Source organism: Camelus dromedarius, chromosome 18, assembly GCF_036321535.1.
Source record: "Camelus dromedarius isolate mCamDro1 chromosome 18, mCamDro1.pat, whole genome shotgun sequence".
Classification (NCBI taxonomy): Eukaryota; Metazoa; Chordata; class Mammalia; order Artiodactyla; family Camelidae; genus Camelus; species Camelus dromedarius.
In genome coordinates this window covers 7,709,901-7,729,902 of record NC_087453.1, presented here as the reverse complement: position 1 = coordinate 7,729,902, position 20,002 = coordinate 7,709,901, and the positions used below count along the sequence as shown (strand labels likewise).

The following is a 20,002-nucleotide window of genomic DNA, read 5'->3' as shown; positions in this document are numbered from 1 at the left end:
CAAATATTGTATGATATCGTTTATAGTAGAATCTAAAAAATAAAACAAACTAGTGGATATAACAAAAAAGAAACAGACTCACAGATACAGAGAACCCACCAGTGGCTACCAGTGGGGAGAGGGAAGTGGGGACGAGTGGGAGTGGGGCAGGAGATTAAGAGCACAAACTACTGTGTATTAAATAAATAAGCAACAAGGATATATTGTGCGGCACAGAGGATGTGGCCAACATTCTGCAATAACTATAAATGGAGCATAACCTTTAAAAATTGTGAATCACTATGTTGCGTACCTGCAACTTATACAATATTGTACAGCAATGACACCTCAATAAAATATGTGTTTAATTTAAAAACTACATGTACTTATATAGTTGACTCAGTAACACGGAACTCACGGCCAACAGCACCATCACTCACACCTGAGGGAAGCTTTTCTCTGGAAGGCACGTCACAGCTGTCCTGCTCTTAGGGACACAGACAGCATTCCAGCTCTGTGCTGGGGCCATTTTATACAGTGAAATTGCTAACAAAAAAATGCACAAAAATGCAAAAAAAAAAAAAAAAAACAAAAAAAAGTGGCACTAAGTAGACTGAGAAGCTCTCAGTCCGAAAGCTGAGACAAGCAGGCAGAGGGTCACCTCGTTCCATCTCAGCTGGGGACGCACACATCAGGTGACTCGAAGGTCCCACCACTCTGCACGTGTCCACACATGACTCTGAAATAACCTCGGGTATTGATTTTCGGGTTACAAATAAATTTTAGTGAATAGGCAAATTTCCAAATACAGAATCCGTGAATGCGAACCCACTGTATCTGCCTCTGCGCAATGCTGGTTGTGCTCTTCCCAAAATTGCTGGATTTCTTAAAGCTTCAGTGTGCTGTGGACCAAGGGCAGGGGGTGGGGGGAGACGCTGAAACATCTTGAGCACCTCCAGTCGTTTGGTCTGATGGCTCTGATTGCAGATAAGCGGGACCACCTCATCCTGCCCTAGAGGGGACTTGGTGCCCCTCACCTCGCGGCTCAATAAGGCCGGTCACAGTCTTCGGCTTCTAGGACTGGAGTCGTTCCTAATGCCCGCCTGGTTTCAGCAAAGAGCTTGCACAAGGGCAGAGAATACTCATCTGCCCGCCCAACACACCTCCTTCCAAAGGCCCCTCAAGCTTTTCCTCCAGGAGGCAGACAGGCCAGTATCTGCAATCTGGAATGTATTTCCTATCCAAGGACTAGACTCTCAAAGGTTCAGTGAAATCCTGGACTTACACGTACAATTTCACGTGTATGAGATGAACCACACCCTTCATGCTGATGGTGCCTAACTTCCATCAGCTTCTCAAAGGGACCGCGGCCCTCACCCAGGTGAGGACACAGGTTAACACAGCCGTAACCAGGTGCTCCTGCACTACCACCGGAAGAAGTCCTTCCGCCTCGCAGGGGTCACTCAGTAATTGACCCAAACCAACGACGGGAGCTCCCCCTACCCTAGGTGGTTACTGCGCTTCCCCCTCCCCCTGTGTAGGGGGGCCCACTCCAGGTAAAGAGGTTACAGGGCAGATGGCAGCATCACCCCCACGAGGCCCCAACGCAGAGAAGGCTTTACCAGCCGAAAAACGTGGATGTCTTGGTTTCTGGTCACCAGATGCGCATTCTTCGCTGTGCATGTGGCTGTCTCCAGCTTGTCCCCCGTCAGCATCCAAACCTGAAATTACAGCCCAGAAGGGGTCCTCTTTGTTAGTGTTTGAGGCCAGCCTGCCGCCTGTGTCAGCTGAGTTTCCAAAAATGCGGAGCTGAACTTGGTACGTTCCATTTACCTCCTTGGGGCTTATGACGTCTGCAGAGCATCACAGCAAACGCCCAGGTTCAAGGGCTTCTAGACCCTGGGCCACCACTGCCGGGGGCAGCAAAACCGGCGGTGGCACTTAGGAAACTGGCCACATGCTTCAGTAGACATCTTGAAGCTCAGCCGCCGACCTCCTAATCCCCCTGCTGGGAATTCTTCTTAAAGCAATAAATAATCTCAAAGAAGAGGAAGGCTGGACGGAGGAGGGGTCACTTCCTTGTCCCACAGGAAACCCCGATTTGCCACGTTACAAAGGGTCTTTCTACGCGGTCGGGTGCCACCGTGAAATCTCACAGGGCTTACCCCTAACTATAAAACGCTGACAGGAAACACACAGACTCTTCCACACCTCGTAACAGAGCACTGCACGTCTCACTGCTGTGGGCTCAGAGAGGGGAGGTGACTTGCCCCACAGCCACACAGCAAGCTCCTGTCCCGACCAGGCCCAGAACGCAGGTCTTCAGAGTCCAAACAAACGTGCTCCCCGCTCTGCCAGTTCACCCAACAACCCTCTGTCCCCTCTGCTCCCAGCAGCCGGCGGAAGGCCCTGAGAGCCCCCACAAGAGGGAAGTCCTTGTCCAGCATCAGGGGAAGTAGAGCAAAGGAAACAACCACGAAGGCTCCTGAGTGTTCGCCATGCCCGGCACCCACTCAGTGCTGGGCATTTAATTGAGCGCTCAGTGCGCTGCACCCGCACAGTAACTTCATGGGAAACACAAGTCAAGCCACCTGCCAAGGACCACAGAAGTAGTCATCGGGGAGGCGGGACTGGAACCCAAGCAGCAAGGCAGCTGGGATGAAGGCACCGGGCCACTGAGGGCCCTCGCCTCTGGGTTTGACCCTGGCGTATATCAACGTTTTTCCCTCAATGCCCCATCTGGCATTAGAAACAGTATCATTTTATGTGATCCCATTTTGGTGTTGGTTTTCAGGGTTTGCTGTGAGAGAGCAAACACTGGGAAAGGAGCTGAGGGGCTCAAGTTCTAGAAAACCATGGAATGTCATCAGTGCACCACCAGCTTACGTCCTATGCGGGGACAACAGGAGGGGCGCTGCCGGGACGTGCCAGTCCCGGGTCTGTGCTTCCTGGCATGAGAAACCACCCCACTGGGCGTGGGCCGCTGCACCTGATGCAGGGTGAAGCAGCCCTTTCCTGCATGCTAGCCCCTCCCGGCCCGTGGAGGACGGTACCTTAGATACTAACGTCAAACTAGCCTGGCCCCACCCGAGCCACTCCTTCCCCCTCCCCTCTAACAAGGGAAACAGAAAGAGACGTCCACTCCACACTCTGGATAAAACACTTTGTCTTTTGGAGAGAACCGTTTTGAGAAGGAGAAAAAAAACCTCAGGGCAAAGCCAGCAGCAAAAACGGAACCTCCCAAACCCCAAGAGGAGAGCTGCTAATCCCTTGCTTGGGTCCAGGGAGACGGAGCCCGCTCCACTGGCGCCCTCTACTGGCCTCTCCTGATTAAATCACTGCACAGGTATTTTTTGGCCCCAAACAGCAGCGTACAAAAATGTCAATATGGCAGTTGCTGGGGCAGGTGGCCACTCCTTCACCCAGATCGACAGATGGCTGGCTGGCTGGCCACTCAACAAGAACGTAACAAACACCCACAGTTGGCCCTGAGGGACAAGGAGATGCTCACAGTCCTGCCTTCATGGAGCCGCTGGTAAAAGCAGACACACGAGACGGCCTCCGAAACCGGGCTGTCAGGGAAGGCAATGATGGGGAGGCTGGCTCAGGGAGGGCTACAGGTCACTGTCCCTGCATGTCGGGTTCCCTCTGTGACTCCTTCCGCCGTCTCACCCCTCTCTAATTTCTACCCTCTGCTGAAGGGATCACTGGTCTATCCCTGGAACTCAGGGTGCACAGCGGGTTCTGTCAGTGGCGGGTCCCAGGCAGGCTCGCCCTACCTTGATGCCGGCGTTCCTCAGGGTCTCCAGTGTGGGCCTCACATCTGCCTGGAGCTGGTCCTCCACCCCCGTCAGGCACAGCAGTTCCATCTCCATCTCCAGGCTCTCAATCACTGTGGCCACTTTGAGGGAACGGTCATGCACGCTCAGCTTGGCCTGGACGTAGCGGGCCTGGGACACAGCGGGGGACATGGTCACCGCTCAGGGTGGCAGGGTGCAAGGTGGACCAACTGGCAGTAGGACTGTCTCATCCCCCCACACAGGGCAGGGACCCCAGGACCTAAGTGGACCTCAAAGAAGTGCAATTCACACTTTCAGCCTCCTTCCAAGTCCACCAGTCCAGACACTGGAGCTGGACCGACCGGAGTCCCACTCTCTGCTCTACACTCACCTGTGCTGTGCGACTTTTAGCAAGTTGCTTAACTTCTCTGAGCCTCAACCATTTTCATCCATGAAATGGCAACGACAGCCCCAACCTCACTGGGTTTTTACAAAGATTAGCACAGCTCAAGATCCCAAAAAACAGTAGGTTCTCCCCACACAACATATGCTCTGTAACCAAGAACCCTTGACCACCAGGTTTTCTAAGAAGTCCCACTTCCAAAGACCACTGACCCAACCCTCCCGTTTGACCCCTCTTTACATTGTTAGCAAAGATACAGCCGTCTCACAGCTTACGCCTTCAAACTTGAAAGAAAGGCAGAATATTATCAGGGCTAAAACTCTTGTTAAATAAAACTTTACGAAGAACTCAAGCACACAGAAGAGACAGACCCAAGCACAGTTTCTCTGGCTGGAGCAGGACAAGGGCCCCCACAGCCTTTCCCCCAGCCTCACCTCTCTCCCTGTCAGTCATGTGCAAATACATTCACTCAGCTTTGTGCCAGGACTCGGGGTACAACAAGGACCCCTCTCCCCTCAAGGAACCCACAATCTATGGGACGAGATGACAATTAATAAGATATATTTATACTGGAAGTCTGGGCTGCAAAAGTCAATGATCTAGTTCAAGTCCAACATTTTTTACAGCTTAAATAGATCAGGGCCCCAAGGAAGTTTACAATTTCAAATTTGAAGGTTTCATTTCATATTTTCCAGAAGGCTTGCAGTGACTACCCTAAGTATTAGGAGTACAGGAACAAACCAGATTGATCAAGTGTCTGCTTTCAAAAAGATCTTATTCCAGAAAGAAGATATTTTAAAAGAATGTTAAAATATACATATAAACAAAGTCATTACAGCTGGTGATGAGTGCATTGAAGAAATTTCAATAGGGTGACAGATGGGGACTGATGAGGTGGGGCTGCCTTAGATGGTGGAATCCAGGAAGACTTCTCAGAGGAGGTGGCATTTGAGCTGAGACCCAAAAGCAGCAAAGGAGGAGGGCCGTGGAGCTCTGGGCAGGAAGAGAGTTCCAGGCCAAGAACCTGGTTTGCTCAGAAAGGATGTCAGTCTGGCCAGAGCAGAATGAGTGAGGAGGAGATGGGGAGGGAGGTGCAACGGGAGTGGGGGTGCGGCTCTAAAAATTAACAGGAAGGTCACAGAACCACTTACCTCAAAGTCTTGATACTGCTCCTCTGCTAGAGATTTCTTCGCCACCACGAGCACCCGCAGCCCCTCCCGGGCCATGTTTCCACACTGAAAAGCAGACCTTGGTCAGCAGGGAGCCGCGCTGAGGGCTCTGCACCCCAGGCCCTGCTCTCTCTGGACGAGGGCAGGATGCTGAAGTGGGCGGCCCCTCCCAGGGAGTCAGCCAAATGGCAAATCAGAACACTGCTTTCCCCTACAGCAATCCCTCCGAGCAAATCTTCTAAAGGGGTTTCAAAATTTCAGCCAGCAACAGTTAAGATTTCAGAGACAAATCTGGATTTCTGGCTCATTGGAAAAACTCAACCTCTGACCAAAGTGGGTGCACTTTCCCAAACGACCCCAGTCAGTGACGGCTGAAAGCATCTGTGGTCCCGCAAAACACAGCTGTCAAGTAAAGCATATTCCCGTACACTCAACACACAAAGTGTGACCCTGTCGGAAGACACACCTCGGCCCGTTTCACTCATCTGAGTCCCCTGCCTGCTCCCTGTCGGCATTTGGACTTATAACCTGCTAACTGGAAATATGATAATACTGAATATAAAACGAGAATTCTCTCCACCTGCAACTGGGAGATGAAACAGAAATGGCCTGATAAACTTGAGCTTTCCATCCTTCCCTGCTGCAGCCAGTTCTCATGTCACAAACTGGGACAAGGACGCTTGGGACGTGGCCCCACCGTGCCTGCCTCCCGGTACCCACACCCAGGTATGATCACCTGCCCCCAGTGTGTGCTGGACCCAGTGCCTTGTTCCCACGAACAGAATGCGGCAAAGTGACCACAGAAAAGAAGTGGCAGTTATGTGATGTGGTGCAAGTGTTAGCAAAGGCTACAGTGGTGATCGATCTTCAATCTGCGTCTCAAATCGACGTGCTGTACACCCTAAACCTACTCAAAGCTGTGTATCCATTAAAGCTCAGTAAAGCTGGAAAAAGTTTTTTTAAAAAACAGAAGGTGGCAAAGTGAGGGGAGGTCACTCCTGAGAAGCTGACTTCTGTCTGTTGCCTCTGTGTTCCCGAGTGTGCGCACTCTCACGAAGCCAGGGCCACCCTGTAAGCTGCCCTACAGAGAGAGACCCACGTGGCAAGGAACGTGGCCGCCTCCAGCCAAGAGCCACTGGGAGGCTGAATCCTGTCCACGGCCACTAAGTGAGCCTGGAAGTGAGCTGTGCCCCAACTGAGCCTTCAGATGAGGGCCCAGCCCCAGGCAACCCCTCTGACCACAGCCTGTGAGGGACTCTGAGTCCCGAGACTCCAGGCACAGCCTAGCTCGGATTCCTGGCTCACAGAAACTGTAAGAAGTAACATGTGTCCTTCCAGGCTGCTAAGTTTTGAGGGGATTTTTTAACGGAGCATAGGAATCGAATACAGGGCCCCACCTCATCACATCAGGCTCCAGACACGCTTACCTCTTCCTCCAGCCAGTCGTTGTACTGCACGATGCCGGCCATGACCACATCCGCCCCCTTCATGTAGAACGTGATCTCTCCGGTTGATTCATCCTGGGGGGGTGGGGGGAGGGATGGGTAACCAGGAGGAATATCCGCTTTCTGCGCCGGTGCCCGCTTCCCATGACAGACAGCGCACACCGAAGTGTACTTAGCGGACGCCAATGTTTCTGCACTTGGCCAAAGATAAAAAGCGAGAGGGGCGCCTCGCTTTGGGGCAAAGGCCACAGAAAACAGAAGACAACTCAAAGCACTTGGGAAATCGTTAAATGATGAAAGCAAGATCAAAAGGACTGAAGAACTCTGTTTTTAGTTATTTCTATTCTGATGGGAATGGACTCCCACACGAAAAGATAATTTTAAATTTATACGCAGGACTGCCAGGATCACCAAAATGTGGTCTATGGGGAAGAACTGGGAGGTAAGAGAACTACCGAGACCAGGGTTTCTCAGCCTTGGCGCTGTCAGCAGTCAGGGCTGGAGAACTCTTTGCCGTGAGGGCCCGGCCTCTGCATGGCCCCATCTTCTGCAGCGTCCCTGGGCCTCCACCCACTTGATGCTGGCAGCAACCCTCCTGGGGACAACCAGAATGTCTCCAGACATGAGCACATGTCCCCTGGAGAACACAATGCCTCAGCTGAGAACCCCTGATAGAGATAACGCCAGACCCTTATATCTCCCTGAAGACTGAGCCGGCAAGCAAATTACCCAGATTTTTTTGGTTCACACCAATCAGATTTTACCCACGGGGAGTGGGGTAACATCACGGCACAGGCACCAAGCGCTTAGACCCAGCACTGGCTCCCGGCTGGCGCAATCGGATGAGCGACTTTTCTCTCAACCTCAGTTTCCACATCCATAAAATAGGGATCCTAGCAACCCTTACCGCATAGACTGTCGTGACTTAAACGCGGTCACCTACGTCGAGCACGTGGCAAAGGGGCAACATACACAGAATAGGCTCCCCCAGCGCCAGTATTCCTGTTGGGGTGACAGCAACTCCTCAAGACCCTCAGTCACAACGTCTGTAGAAAACGGTTAAGGGAGGTCTGAACGAGGGGTGGTTTTGCCCCCAGGGGACCCACGGCCATGTCTGGAGATGTATTCGGTTGTCTCAGCTGGGAGGTGTTACCGGCATCTAGTGAGTAGAGACCAAGGATTCTGCTGCACATCCTTCAGGGCACAGGAAGGTCCCCACAACAGAAGATCACCCCGCCCCAAATGTCAACAATGCAGAGAAATCCTGGAATTAAGGAGTGATGGTGAATCGCTGATTCTTATACAGTGATGATGACCTTCATCACAGGGAGCCTGGAGGCAGTAGAGACAGGCATGGGTGACTGAGCGGGGCCATCACCAGCTCATGCCTAAATTCTCCCCCAGGAAGCCCAGAATGCATGCCTGCAAGCCCTTCATCGAATAAGAAACACCCCAGGCCAAATCAGTGGTACGGTTTCATCTTCCAAAGTAACTTCTGAATGCCTCTAATCGCTGACAATCTTCTAGAACAACACACTTACTCATAAAAGCACCCAAAGGCCATGAAGAGGAACCTGCGTTTTAAAAGCGTGAGAACTGCAGGCTTCTCCTTTGACGGATGGCATCTCCGCGGCGCGAGACTCGGGCCAAAGGCAGCTGTGGGGTCTGCACATGAAAGCACCAGAGCTTTCTGTTCCTTTCCCCGTCGCCCCGGTGGTGCTATGGGAAATAATGCCCCTCCCCAGCTTCCTCTTCTCCAGAAGGGGCTCGAGAGAGCGGGACACCTCGTCCAGTGTAAATACCGTATCGACCGTCTCCTCCCGTGAGTCATTTCCTCCCACCAAGTTCAGCGCGAGGCTGCTGCGTTCCCATGTTACTGGCAAGATGACGCTGTCGATTTACGGTGATCTGCCGGCTGCGCCGCATTGTTTGGGGCCTCATCTTTTTCCACTGTGGGCTGATTCTGGCACCTGTTCAAAGGCCTCTTTTATTCAGACAGTGACAAGAGGATGATCGACGCCGACGACCCGACTTCATCAAGCCACACGGGAAGGGTGTGGAGGGGGCAGTGGAACAGCGTGTAACACAACAAAAACAAAACGGCGACACAGAGACAGGCACACAAGCCCCAAAGACACCGGCTTCTCGAACCAGCCAAGCTTCTCCGAGGGAGAGTCCTCCAGCGCCAGCCCTCGCTCTGCCAGCATAAGGAGCCGCTGCCAAGACCCGCCCACGGGCTCACACGCGTTCAGGGTGGGGCGGTGACGAAGCAGGCCAGAGCAGAGCTGCACCTGTCCGCGGTCACTAAACCACGCCGGGGGATGTCTCATAACTGAGCGAAAACTGCCTTCCGTCAGGGGACTGGACGGTTATTTTCAAATCCCAGGCAGGACAGATGGACTCGTCAGGGCAGAGTTTCTCAGCCCTGGCCCAGTGAACATTTGGGGATGGAATGTTCTCCATTAGGAGGCCGTCCTGGCCTCTACCCACTGGATGCCAGTGGCACCACACTTTGAGCTGCAGCAACTAAAAATGCCTTCAGACATGTCCCCTGCAGGCAAGACGGCCCCAGGATGAGAACCACTTCACGAAAGGAGAAATCTGAGATTTGTGCAAAGTGGAGAGCAAGTCTGACAGCCCCGGATGCTGGTTTCTACCCAAAAGATGACATGCCGTCTGTCTTGTTCACGCTCTCAGGTACTCACTTTGACGAGGCCAGCATGGACCAGCTGTCCACGGGGCAGTGAACGAGGGTGACCTCTGGCCCTCAGACGGTACAGAACTAAGGCCCTTAGTCTGACAACCACAAGGAATGGACTCCTGCCCACAGCACTGGTTTTACCTGGAAGTGGATTCTGCCCCGCCTGAACCTTGGATGCCTGCAGCCTGTGAGAGACCCCGAGACAGAGGGCCCAGCGAGGCTGCACTCAGACTCCCGGCCCCCGAAACTGTAAGCTATTACCTCCTGTTGTTTCAAGCCATCACGTGCAGGATAATCTATCATGTTACCACACATAATTACCACAGCACCTCGACATTACTGTGGGCGCTCCATGAGCTTTTCCACCCCCCTCTCATCACACCCAAACCCCCAGGTCCTGGAGGTAAAGAGAGTGACCTGGGAGCCAGATGGGCTGGGGCAGAATCCCAGCTCCACCTTTTCTAACTACGTAAACTTGGGGAGATTTCTTAGTCTCTCTAGATTTCAATTTCTCCTCTGTCAAATACCAACTGCGATGGAATCATGAGAATTAGATGAGTTATTTTACGCAATCATTTAGAACAGTGACTGGCACACAATAAGCACCATTTAATGCTACCTCCAGCACGTTAATATTGTTCCTATCTCTGATACTATTACTTGAGCTTCTGGTCCTATTACTAATTACTACTATTGGCAATTACTAATACCACTATTACTAACTTACTGTAATAGAATCTGCAAATCTGCTCCCTGAGGCATGAAACACTTGTATAGATAGGGTGTTTTAGTTTAAAAAAAAATCCAGAAAAGATGAGAGTCTTATTCCAAAGATGTTCATGATCTGAGGCAGAGTTTTCTCCAGCCAAGCCAAACAATGTGAAGAACCTTTAAAAATGACAAGGAAAATAGGACTGGGACCAAGTATTCTGCAATTTTTAAAGCTCCTACAGTCATTCTAATGATCAGCTGGACTTAAGAACTCCTGAACAGAGTGGTCTGTGAACACAGGGCTTCCAGGCTTCCCAGAGTGGAAAGTGTGATCTCCATGAATAAGAGAGCAGGAAACAGCCTAAATGTCCATCAACAGGTGACTGGATAAAGAAGATGTGGTATATTTATACAATGGAATACTACTCAGCCATAAAAACCGACAACATAACGCCATTTGCAGCAACATGGATGCTCCTGGAGAATGTCATTCTAAGCGAAGTAACCCAGAAAGAGAAAGAAAAATACCATATGAGATTGCTCATATGTGGAATCCAAAAAACAAACAAACAAACAAACAAAAACAAAGCATAAATACAGGACAGAAATAGACTCATAGACAGAGAATACAGACTTGTGGTTGCCAGGGGGGCGGAGGGTGGGAAGGGATAGACTGGGATTTCAAAATTGTAGAATAGATAAACAAGATTATACTATATAGCACAGGGAAATTTACACAAAACGTTATGGTAACTAACAGAGAAAAAAATGTGAGAATGAGTGTGTATATGTCCATGTATGACTGAAAAATTGTGCTGAACACTGGAATTTGACACAACATTGTAAAATGATTATAAATCAATAAAAAATGTTAAAAAAAAAAAGACAATTAAGAGAGCAAACAGGAAAACAAGGTGTTAATTCGGATGCTTCAGACTGGCAAAATTTTAAAACTCTGACACTATCAAGTGTTCATGAGGATGAAGAAAAACAGTGGGACTAAGATTAGTATAAGCACATTAGAGGAAAAGTCGACAATATCTGGTAGAGTTACAGACGTACATATTTAACAACCCAGCAAGTCCCCACTGGGTACGGCCCACAGGAAAACACTGACACAGGTACCAGGGAGGCTGGAGCAGACAAGGCTACGTGCGGCGATGCTCTTTCTACCGGCAAAAAAAGTGGCAACAATCTAATGTCTATCGACAGGGAAGGAAGAGAGGTACACTGATACGATGCGATAACGTAAGTCAGCTTACATAAGATAAATCAAGTAGGGATGAGTGTACCAACACAACGGTTTTTTTACGTTAAACAAAAATCAGGAAGTGTGATAATGATATATACTACAGTGCCATCTATGCAAAGAATAAAAATATGGAAAACCATAATACATTTTATACCCAAATGTGTCTGACAGCAGTATTTTCAAATTCATAGGAATGATAAACTTGGGGTAAGAATGGAAAGGAGGCACATCTAGAAAAGGCAGATGGGACCTCAAGTGAATGCACAATGTTTCATTTGCTTAAAAAGTTTCTTGAACTATAATACATGCAAAAATATGGATGAATATGTAAGTAAAAAATTGAGCAAATGAACTCAAAACACAAAAGGGTATCTACCATACAATTTCCTTTATATAAAGTTCAAAAGGAGACAAACTTAGTGGTAGAAATGGGGACGATGGGGAGGAAGGATGCAGTAGCCAGAAAGGGGCACGAGGGAGCTGCAGGGGCAATTAACAGAGAAATCCTGTTCCTTGCTCTGGATGCCAGTTACATGGCTGTGCTAACTTCGTAAGCAGGTGAGCTGTACCCTTAGGAATGCTGCACTTTTCTCTGTGTATGCTGTACTTCAATAAAGGTTTCAAAAAAATATTTTAAAAATCTGAAATACTAATGGCAAAATGGGGATGCTGACTGATTACTATATTTTTTCAATAATTTTTATGATTGTATGAATGAAATCATTGAAAATATTTAACTGCAACAAAGGTGTCAAGACTATTCAATGGGGAAATGGCCTCTTCAACTAACGGTGATGAGACAACTCAGCATCTACATGCAACAGACTGAAACTGAACTCCTACCTCACACCATGTACAAAAGTAACTCAAAACGGATCAATGACCTAAAGAGATAAGACTACACAAACTCTTAAAAGAAAATATAGGGGTAGCCAGAAAGAGGAAGAAAAATACCATATATCACTTATATGTGGAATCTTAAAAAAAAAAAAAAAGACAAGCTTTTTACAAAACAGAAACAAATTTTCAGACAGAGAAAACAAACTTATGGTTACCAGCGGGGGAAGGGGGTGGGAAGGGATATATTGGGAGTTTGAGATTTGCAGATACTAATATATATAAAATAGGTAAACAACAAGTTCATACTGTAGAGCGCAGGGAACTATATTCAATATCTTGTAGTAACTTATAGTGGGAAAATATGAAAATGAATATATGGATGTTCATGTCTGACTGAGGTATTATGCTGTACACTAGAAACTGACATGCTGTAAACTGACTATACTTCAATTTAAAAATATATATATATACAAAAAAATTTTTAAGAAAATAGAGGGGTAAATTTTCATGGCCTTGGATTTAGCAACAAAGGAAAAAAACCAACTGGACTTCATCAAAATTAGTTAACTTCTGTGCATCAAAGGAACTTTATCACCAAAGTGCAAAGAAAACCCACCGAATGAGAGAAAATACTTAGGTATCGTATCTCTGATAAGGGTCTAGTACCCCAACTATATAAAAAACTCTTACAAAACAACAACAAAAGAGAATCTAATTAAAAAGTAGGCAAAGGACTTGAATAGACATCTCTCCAAGGAAGACATACAAGTGGCCAATAAGGATGTGAAAAGATGCTCCGTATCATTAGTCACTAGGGAAATGCAAGTGAAAACCACAATGAAATACCACTTCACAAAACTGGGATAGCTATAAAAAAGAAAAAGAAAAAGAAAAAGAAGAAAAGGAAAAAGAAAAAGAAAAAGAAGAGAAGAGAAGAGAGAGAAAGAGAGAAAGAAAGGAAGAAGGAAGGAAGGAAAAATAAAAAGTGTTCGTGAGGATGTGGAGAAACTGGAAACTTCATCCATCGCTGGTGGGAATGTAAATGGTGCAGCACATTGTAGACAAATATGGAGGTCCTTCAAAGAGTTAAAAGACAGAATTTTCCAGCATTTGGGAGTAGACCCAGCAATTCCACTCCTAAGTATCTACCCAAAAGAAGTGAAAACAGTTACTCAAATCCCTGTACACAAATGTTCATGGCAACACTATTCACAATAGCCAAAAGGTGGAAACAACCCAGTGTCCCCTGATGGGTGAATGGATAATCAACATGTAATATTATTCAGTTATAAAAAGCAACAGAGTACAGATATATGCCGCAGCATGGATAATCTCTAAAACATCATGCCCAGTGAAAGAAGCCAGACACAAAAAGTCACATATTATGTGATTCCATTTACACGAAATACCCAGAACAGGTAAATCCTAGAGAGAAAGCAGATTGGCAGTTTCCAGGGACTGGAAGAAGGTGGTGTGGGGAGTGACTGCTTAATGGCTACAAGGCTTCCTTTCGGGGAGATGGAGATATTTCAAAACTCGACAGAAGTGGTGGTTGCACAACACTGTGAATGGACAAATGTACTAAATGAAAAGCACACTTAAATGATTCATTTATGTCACCTGAATTTCACCTCAATAGCAAACACCACACTCAATTAAACAAGAGTATACGATGAGAAATGTACCAAGAAATGCCCAGTCTACATTCGTTAGACCCTTCACCCTGGAACTGGGTTAACCAAAAGCTGATCAGCTCTCCGAGGTCTGTCCAGTTGAGGAACTAAGTTTCTTTCTGTGGCGGGAACTACATCCGCCAGTTAGTCACGCATCTCCATAAAGAGTCAGCGAGCGGTAAGAAAGGATGTCGAGCCACAGGGACAGACACAGCAGACTCTGGCATTTTTTTTTTTAAGACAGTTTAAAGTCATAAACCAAAGACGACTCACCCTCACGATGATGCCCATGCGTTTGCTTTCATAAGTGAAAGGGAAGATCTGCAAGATGGTGAAGTTCAGGATCTGGTCGCCAGGGGTCCTCAGCTGCATGGAAGACTGGTCACGGCCCACCAGCGTTAAGCCCACGCTCTCGGTCCACTGCACCAGGGCCACCTAAACGTGACAAGGGTCGAAGGTCAGACATGTGGCCAAGGGGCCCGGTTTACGGGTCAAGCCAACGGACACACAGGAGAACAGGGGAGCAGAGACAGGTGAAATGTGTGCAGTGCCTGCGTCCCTGGGGCAGGCTATGCTGGCCCAGGGACAGCCCAGCACCTGTGTCTCTCCGCGCTCACAGCTGCCTTCTCTTCCAGGCCCAAAAGCAGGCCACTGGCCAGAGCCGTGGCAGAGAGAACCTCACAAGACCAAGAGCGACCAGCGCAGCCACAGATCATGTCTGGAAGAACCTGCGCCAAGCAAACCACAAACATCAGGAAAGAAAGAGCACGACGTTGGGCACAGGTGACTCACTCTCAGGCTCCCCTTTAAGCCTCGCAAATACTCAGCCAGGAGGGACTCTACAGTGGTTCTCCGCCGGGCAGTGCTGGCCCCCAGGGGGCACACGGCAACGTCTGGGGACATTTCTGGTTGTCACAACTGGGGAAGGGGTGGACATCTGCTACCAGCATCTTGTGGGTGGAGGCCAGGGATTCTGCTAAACATCCTTACCACACACAAGACCGCCCCCACCACAAATGGCAGGACTGCCGAGGGTGAGAACCCCAGTCTGCACAGTGAGGAAACGGGGGCTTGGGAAAGTTTATTAAGTTGCCGGAGGTGACATTTCAAGGCACCTCAATCAGACCAGGTGGGAACCTCAATCCACCAGATGGCATGCAGCCCCGCCCTCCACAATGCTCTGCACTTCCTGGAGGCATGGTTCTGTCACCAGCTGGAACCTTCTCGCTGCCTGAGCAAGGCTTGCTTCGCTTCCGGTCAAAGGCTGGAGGGAGGGGAGGGGAGTGGTGGTGAGATATGCAAATTCTAAGACCAGGGACACAGGGGCCAGACTGGTCAGGCCAGTGAGCAGACAGGGCTGGGTGGGGACTGCGGCAGAAGGAGCCTGAGCCCCCTGTGAAGGAGGCTGCCCCTCAGGAATGTGGGCCCAGGGTGGCCAGGGCTTCCAGCTTCTCAAGAAAAACCAGAAATCTGACCTTGTCCCTGAGATATCTAACTTTAAAATGTAAGCTGTAAGTCCACACGTGCTAAAAGGTCATGAAGAAAAGTTTACGTATACATAAAAAACCGTGGGTCTATGCGTTAAAGCGCTTACAGAGTGACACACGTGCAGAGGGATTACTTCTAGCTTCTACTCTACCCTCTGCTCTACTACTGAAATATTTTAGCATGTACATGCATTCCTTTTATTTTTAATTTTGATTAAGTAAATAAATGTCCCAACACAAGATGTTACTAATGCTAACTAACTGCTAAGCTAACTCAGATGTTAAACTGAGTATATATACCCCCAAACCTTGACTAAATTTATACCCTCTCTCACATACCAGTTTAGTAACCAAGAAAAAAGACTCTCTTCTTAGGATGCTGTCAGACACGACTGCTGATGAAAAGAATTTTCCATCCGTGCTTTTAAGCAGCTGTTACTTCACCCCTTAAAAACCTATTTAATTGTTCTGAAAAGATGTGAAAAGTCTGTGATATTGGCCTTCAAGGAGACCTACTAATTCCCCTGAAGCCCGTTCTTAACTTCCATCAAGGAAATCTGGAATCTGAGACTAGGAAGTGGCTCCTGGGGCGGTGGGGGCACAGCCCGGCCCCCCACGCCAGGACCTCACAGGACTGTGCTAGAGGAAAAGTCGATCTGTAAATCTGAAATGATCAACAGTGACAAACGCTTGTGGGGAAGGATGAATCACAACTGTAGGTAAACATCTTATAACCGTGCTTTCTTCCACCGCCAAGCCCTCGCTGGAGTTAAGGAACCGACCGTCACCTACCTGCTCCCCACCCCCCACCCCTTGGGTCCAAGGTCCTAATCAAAACCTCATCGGTCTCCTTGGGGGCTGATTCCAACAGGATATGAGCCCGGCAGGGGGCCTTTCTTTCTCACCTTCCACTCTCTCATTCTGACTTTAACATAAGTCAGCCTTAATTGAAAGCTGGTTTCTAACAGGACACATAAAATCCCCCGCGTCCTACTGAGAAGAGACCGGTCTAGAACTGGGGTGCTCACCAACCCTCCCCAACTGCAGCAGGAACAAACATGCCAGGGGTCAGGTGGGATGACTGCTTTCCCTCCCTAAACAAGATGATGTAAACGAGGCTACTTCTTCTCCTAGTGGGCCTGAGCTTCAGGTCAAGAGTCACTCCGCGTTGTCAAGTCATAAAGGATCTCAGGGTCCTGAGTCTCACTGTCCTTAACAGCCAGCGTTGGGGCCTCAGGGGCCTCAGGGGCCTCAGGTCAGAATATCCTGAGGTCACAACAGTGGCAGAAAGAAATCTTGTAAGGAAAATGAGTGAACAAATAAATTAGAGGCAAACTCAAGCCAGTGCTATAAACCAAGAAAGGGGCAGGGGGCACCTGGGCTCTGTGAGGTGGCTGTGTGTTCTGGTTTGGGTCAGGAAATAAAAAAAAAAAGAAAAGAAAAACAGAGCCTGCTATTTCCCTCTGCCCCAAAATGCCTATCTGAAGAATTCTTGCCAGAACTGTCCATGAAAGGGCTTTTTCATCATTTTGTTGGTCAGCAATGAGCCAACTGTGACAAGCTGTAATAATTTTCCCTTTATACCTGCGGATGTGTGCTTGGGAATTAGGCCAGATGGGCTAAGGAGCCTTGAATTCTTGTCAAAGGCAGGATACGTACTAATCATAAGATGCATGAATCCAACATCTGATTAAAGGGGTTCTTTGGTGGCATTCAATAAGATAAACACCCAGGCTTACAGAGTGGCCAGTCTGCCCGGATCCAGCCTTTCAAGATTATAAATGCATCCACAGACCTAAGGTACCCTTTACTTAAGAAACAGATTCCCAAATGCTGCACGTGGTGGCTGCAGGTTCGCATGCCAACAGAAGCAGGGCAGGGAGCAGCCCCGGCAGGGCCGGCCGCCTGGGGCCAGGGGCAAACTGAGGCGGCAGCCGCCCAGCTCGGCTTGCTGCTGCCGGGTAAAAACTGGCCTCAGTCTTTCCGGATCAGATCTTTCTCAGCAGAAGCTGATTTTTATAGAACGCTAAGGGATTCTTAAATATTGCTGATTTTTTTAAAAACACAACATGGAGCAAACAAACAGCCTGCTGTGTTTAAGAATCAGTGGACAAGATGGTGGAATTAAAAAAAAAACCACTCCCTGATCCAAATTTCCTTGATCCTGTACTTGAGATGTAGCCTCCTATCGCCTAACTCTGATGAAAATAAATATCTGAGAAGGAAGAATGGCATCATCTCCATAAAAAGGTAGCCGTTCAGAAACGACTATTTACTTAAGCCCATGCTGGGCCAACATTGACGTTAAACAGGGCAGAATTCTCACACACGTGGCCGTGGGTGAGCTAACACCAAGGAAGGCTCATATGACAGTTGTCCACCGTGTCCCCAAAGCCTCACGGTCCTGCCTCACACAGGACCCCTCTCTTCTGAACCACCAAAATCCTATTTCAAGATTCCACCCCAGTGGTTAATAAATAACACTGACAGAGGATTTTCCCCTGAAGTTCCTGACCTCTGCTCTGTGACCTCCCCCTTGGGGCCAAGGACCTGGCAACGTGCCTGCGAAGCCCACCAGCCTCCTGAATCTCTCCGAGTCCACGCTCGGCGCTCCATGTGCGCACGTCTGAATGCCGGCATTGTCTGAGGCCTGGGGCTGGGGCGCAGGTACCAGGATGCCTTCCGGGAACCCACACAAATGCGGTCGTGGAGGGAAAAAAAAACCTCAAGGCTGCAAACAGACAGTGAGATAGCTGGCCCCCTTCAAGGCCACGTGCCTACCTTTCCCCAGTGGTTTTTACCCTCACTCCTTGCAACACGGTTAGAAAATGCAAAATGAGACAATTGGGACCTTCACGTAAGTGCAGGGAGAAGTGCAGAGAGACTGAATACGTATCTCCATCATGACATTATTTATGACGGCCGAAAGTGGGGGATGACCTAAATGTGACGCTTGGGAGATAGAAAAACAATCTGTGGTCTATCTGAGCAGCAGAATATCGCGTGGCCACTGAGAATCTCCTTATAGTTGGTACTGGAAAGGGATAACGCAAGTGGAGAAATCAAGGTCGCTGGACATGTAATGCACGTCTATAGAAGAGAAACAGCAAGGAAAACATCAAGATTACTTTTGCGGCTTTTTCCCCTAACTTTTTACTTTTTCTATAACATGCTTATGTTACTCTTATAATTAGAGAGAAAAAAAACAAAAATAAAACCAGTTTCTAGATTCGCTGTCCCTTCACTATACACCCCTTCTCTGACACCACCCGTGTCTGCGTGACCCCCAGCACCCTGCCATCCCCGTGGATGCAGATGCTCCATCCAGAGGCTCTGCTTTCAGGAGAGAGCCAGGCGCTCTTTGCCCACCTCTCATGGCCACTGGCAAAGGAGGCATTTCAAGGATACTGTGGACTCGAGGAGAAACACTCCCTTTGTGGGTTTCCTGTCTAAGGGCGGGACCCTGAAGAGATGGATGGAGAAGGCAAGACACCCAGAAGGTAGGCGTGTGGGGTCTGGCAGAAGATGGCTATTCTCACCAAGCTCGGAGGCTTCTCGAGATGAGAAAAAAGGGAAGGGACACACACAAAAAAGTGGCACTGAGCCTGGGAGAACACAGACTCAACGCTGGCTCACAGCAGGCGTCTCAAGGGGTAGGATTAGGTAAAAATAATCAGGCACTCTGGAACCTCACCCAGCATCCACCCTGAGCATCCTGTAGCACTCTGAAGCCATCATCCCATGGGGAGGGATGCGGCGCTGCAGGGTTATGAGCCCCACCGCTGAACATGTGCTGTCTTGTTTTAATCTCACCAGCCACATGAACTTGGGAATATTCCTCAGCCAAACTACACCTCATCGGCAAAATGGGCACAATCACAGTAATTCTGGGTGGCAAGGGCTGCCCGTCGCAGGGAGCCTGGCACGGAGCAGATGATCAACAGGTGAGCATTTCTTACCACTGTCAGCATCCCTGCTCCCTCTCTTCTTCCTTTTTCTTATTACTGAAGTACAGTCAGTTTACAATGTTGTGCCCATTTCTAGTGGAGCTCCCTCTCTTCTTTAAGGGCCGGGAGCCCAGTGGTGTTAGTCCCTCCATACCTGCAAGGAGGCGCAGTGCAGCCTAAAAGCACACAGCGAATCAAGGCAGACCTTGGCAACCTCACTGCAGGGTGAGGAAGGGGCAATGTGATGCCCCCCATCTTTCACGAAAATTAGTGGAAAAAAAGGGTCTTGAAAGGCAGGCTTTCATTTATGCCATCACGAGATGACAGAACACACAGCAGCCCAACATGTTAGTAAAACTGGGTGTTCTGCTACCGTCCCCATGCAGTGATGTTCCACACACTGACGTGCTTTAGAAAGATGAGTTACAAAGGACAAAGCACAAAACTGTACGTATAATTTACAATTGTGCTCTTCAACTTTTAAAATAGGTTAATAATTAGAGGGTGAGGAAAATTCTAATACATGCAAAGAATTTTTCTCCACAAAGATATTCCACTGTTGCTAACTGTGGGCGGCTCAGAGGAAGAGGTCTGGGAGAGGAGGCCCCGAGAGAGA

General features: G+C 48.7%; 1 protein-coding gene across 1 annotated transcript in view; it reads right to left on the bottom strand.

Moving 5' to 3' along the window:
* Positions 1-20,002, bottom strand: part of ATP9A (ATPase phospholipid transporting 9A (putative)) — a 121,745-nt gene that overhangs the window by 18,077 nt on the left and 83,666 nt on the right. Inside the window, exons 15-19 of the mRNA XM_031433609.2 lie at positions 14,226-14,387; positions 6,758-6,850; positions 5,313-5,396; positions 3,759-3,929; positions 1,602-1,700 (exon numbers count right to left, since the gene is read on the bottom strand). Coding sequence (XP_031289469.2) covers positions 1,602-1,700; positions 3,759-3,929; positions 5,313-5,396; positions 6,758-6,850; positions 14,226-14,387 — 609 coding nt within the window. The remainder of the gene's footprint in view (positions 1-1,601; positions 1,701-3,758; positions 3,930-5,312; positions 5,397-6,757; positions 6,851-14,225; positions 14,388-20,002) is intronic.